We start from the raw sequence: 3,954 nt of genomic DNA, 5'->3' as shown, positions 1-3,954 counted from the left end.
TAACGGGTATAAATAACGTTAACCAGAACAACAGATGTTGATCTTCTGATGGGAGTCAAATTTGGATTGGACACACATTTTAGCCCATTTTGTTTTTCTATATTTAACTTTATCACTTATGATAAAATAAGTAGTACGTCATGGTTAGTATGGAAATAAAGTATGTATTTAGACGTATGTATAAACAGTTTTCATACATATGTACATATTTTGTATAATTTATTATTTTCCATGTTAAGTAAAAAATTTATTTTATTATTTATTTTTATCAAATTTGTGAGTATATGAAAGGCATGAAAATGGTTTTCTTTTACTTAGAAAATCTATTAGTACATTTTCCACACCGATTAGGTTCTTAAAAAGTACTTTTCTGTTTGTTTCTTAATTGTTTATTTAATGTTGAGATGGTTTCTGGAACACTGAGATCCAACTTTCGGTTGGAATTTGTTTAATTTCTTTTAAACTGTGCACTGTTACGAAATAATTCCACACCAGGATTTGTATATTTGCATAACACTTATTAAAAAATTGTAAAAGTATTTTGATTTTATTTTATTAATTTCAATTCGTAGTCATTTCCTATCGCTTAATTCCTATTAATTTTTGGCTTGGCTTAACCGCGGCGTCCTCCGCCACTCGAAGCAGAGGCAGAAGAAGAGGCGGAAGCTGATCCACCACCACCAAATCCGCCGCCATTACTAGACGAAGCCGAGGAGGAAGCTGAGGCACTGGACGAACCGCCACCGCCGCCGAATCCACCGCCTGGACGACCTCCAAATCCACCACCGCCATATGCAGGGCCTCTGTTAAATCCGCCTGGGCCACCACCGAATCCGCCAAAGCCGGGGCCGCCTTGGCCGCGAAATCCACCTGGACCGCCGCCAAATCCGGGGCCACCAAATCCGGGGCCACCACCGAATCCGGGGCCACCACCGCCAAATCCAGGTCCACCGCCATATACGCCTGGACGACCGCCGCCAAATCCTTGGGCATTGGCATTGGCATTAGCATTGGCGTTGGCGTTTCCTCCGCCAAATTGAGGCAGGGCCGATGCCACGGCCACCAGAACGGAAAGCGCGATGAAAAGTTTCATGTTGAGTTGTTGCCGCCTCGAGAGTTGTCCACACACTTGGCCACTGGACCGATGAGCCCGGCTTTTATTCAGTTCCGCGTCGGAAAAGAGATTCATAGATCTCTCGGTGATCCACCCCGAAACGTACGCTTCGCAGCAGACCGACAGAGGAAAAAACAGTACGAATTATCAATATTTATAGCTCGGCTCGTTAGCAGGTTCGTGGCGTGCGATCGTTAGACCCTACGCCTAATAGACCCGGCCTTTTCGATCCCGCGCTGCAACCGGTTAGGTCCAAACTGGAGAGCACCTCGGACGTGCCCCCTTCTCTAGCCGTCCACTATAAAGACAGCATAACGATCGATTTGAGACCCCTGATGTCATAAGTCGAGTAGTTTGGGAGATGTGGACTGTGGGGATTTACATTATAGATACATGTTACCAAAGCGTTGGCTTAGTGAGCTGCAGGTAGAATTTGTTATGAAAAAGTAACCAAAATATTTAAGACAGCCATAATCTGCATGACAATTCATTTTTTTCTAGTCTAGCACGTATACATTTTATATATGTTTTTTTTCACTATTTCTACTAGTTCTATTTAAATACCATGTTGAATTTTTAAATATAAATAAGTGCCAAGAAAAAAAACTTTTACACCCGTGGAACTGGTTCACTTTTAGCATCTCTATACGGCTTATAAATAAATTTGTTCATTAAATCAAAAGCAGATGACTGATTTTAGTCGCAATAATTTATGCGAAATTTTTTTTTCAGCTTTAAAGCATTTTTTTGCCACCCAAAGATGTTTATTTGTTTGTCTTTTTCAGCTTCCATAAAAGTTTTAAAACTGGTATTCTGCCAAATTCGAAATATTAATTATTCTAATTAACAGCAGAGGCATGATAAAGGAAAAACATAGTCCCGAAAAATTTTAAATTCAAATGAATTTTATTTTTATTAATTGTGTTTACTCATTTCGGAAAGCAGTGGTCCTAAAAGTGGCACGATATGAGGGAAGCCCCATAAATGTGTGCCAAGTTATCTTACTAGTGCACATAAATATGTGGAGCTGTAGGGTACTAAAAAGTCTCACACTTCCCAAAGCCCGCATCACCTTAGCCAAATCTATCCAAACTTTGATGAATGTATGCGCAACAATTTTAATTATTTCTGCCGACTTATATGCATAAATTAACGGCAATTTTATTCAGTTTAGCCCCCGTCGCATGCGGATGTCAACAGTATTTAAGAGTATTATTGTCGTAGCTTCTGTTTGAGATATATTTCTAAATGACTCAGATAATGTTTTTAGGGTAGCAAGTTTTGGGGTGACTGATTCCTTGCAAATTCAGACAAATACTACATACATTATTTAGTGCTTAATTAATTCTTACATTAAATTAAGAACAAAATAAAAGTTGCACTAGAGTGTGAAATTTTCTTTTAACCTAACAACAAATTATAAACGCTCCTTACGTCGAATCTGTTCAATAGAAATTTCTGTGGGGATGGAAATAACGTTTTGTAAATACTATCATATTATTGGTTCTGGACCAGATGATTTCGTGATAGTAAAGCCGTGATAGTAAATACTGTTATCAAAGAAAAATTTGTTTTAACTTGAAAGTATTTGTTTATGCTATTCAATCAATCTTTTATAAATATTTTCAAATCTGAGTAGAACCAATTCTTAAATAATAAAAGGGATTTGGCTAAAAAGTTCTTAACAAAAAAAAAATCAATTTATATAAAATATGTTATGTTTTAGTCACGCATTCCACCTTTCATGCGCTTTTTATGCAGAACAATAAAATGCCTTGTATTTGGATTTTTAATTTTTTTATTTCAGACTTTCTTCAAACAATTATCTTAACTTAACCTGGGCTCTAGACTATCTCCTCTCATCTCGCTTAGCCTGAGGAAGAGGCCGACGAAGATGCGGAGGAGGAGGCAGCTCCACCCGATGAAGAGGCACTCGATGAGGCTGAGGATGAGGCCGAGGATGAGGGAACTACAACGCCACGGCCACCACCGCCATGACGTCTGCCACCACCTCCAAATCCACCGTAGCCGGGATAACTTCCATATCCAGAGGGATAAGCGCCAAATCCACCACCATATGGATCTACTCCATATCCGCCACCGCCAAATCCGGGCCCTCCAAATCCGGGTCTTCCAAATCCGCCTCCTCCGAATTCGGGTCCTCCAAATCCGCCACCTCCGAATCCGGGTCCTCCAAATCCGGGTCCCCCGAATCCAGGTCCTCCAAATCCGGGTCCTCCAAATCCGGGTCCTCCAAATCCGGGTCTTCCATATCGGGGTCCTCCAAATCCGGGCCTTCCAAATTGCGGCAGAGCCGAGACGGCGGCCACCACAAGAGCAAGAACAATCAGGGTCTTCATTTTATGAATTTGTCCTTTCAGGCTAATGAGTTTGCTGTGTGCGATTGCTGGACTGACTGAATTGGAACTGACGGACTCTCAGCAGAGTCGCTAAAGTATTTATACCGCCTGCATTGTTCACAAAAGCCGTCACATACTGGCGAGTCAAAAAGGAGGCGAGATGGCTGTGATAAATGGTTTTAGCCGATCACTTACCGGTTTTCTTTTTATTTTATTCCATCTGCTCTCAGATCTAATTACACTAGACAACAAAAATATATCATGTGGGAGTTGATTGGTATTTAACGATACAATTACGATAATAAATTGTTATTTCAGTGTTGTTTTTTATAGTCAAAAATGTAAGTTTAGTATTAATTGCTTCACAATTTAAGAACGCATTTAGTTCGAATGTGTTTCTAATTGCTCTAGTATTTGGACATAAACTGCAGAAAATATTCTCATTTAACAGTTTTTTGCATGGTCTTCAAAAAGTTTAGT

General features: G+C 39.9%; 1 protein-coding gene across 1 annotated transcript; it reads right to left on the bottom strand.

Annotated features, from left to right (window-relative positions):
* Positions 1-528: 528 nt before the first annotated feature.
* On the bottom strand, positions 529-3,530 carry LOC108038698 (glycine-rich cell wall structural protein 1.8-like). Its single transcript, XM_044460356.1, has 2 exons — positions 2,985-3,530; positions 529-1,221 (listed from the first exon to the last, which is right to left on the bottom strand). Exons 1-2 carry the CDS (start codon positions 3,472-3,474, stop codon positions 614-616), a joined length of 1,098 nt encoding a protein of 365 aa, XP_044316291.1. The 5' UTR covers positions 3,475-3,530; the 3' UTR covers positions 529-613.
* Between the last annotated feature and the right edge of the window lie 424 nt (positions 3,531-3,954).

The sequence above is a fragment of the Drosophila rhopaloa genome, unplaced genomic scaffold, assembly GCF_018152115.1.
Source record: "Drosophila rhopaloa isolate 14029-0021.01 unplaced genomic scaffold, ASM1815211v1 contig_2, whole genome shotgun sequence".
Classification (NCBI taxonomy): Eukaryota; Metazoa; Arthropoda; class Insecta; order Diptera; family Drosophilidae; genus Drosophila; species Drosophila rhopaloa.
This window is presented reverse-complemented; position numbering and strand designations above follow the sequence as displayed.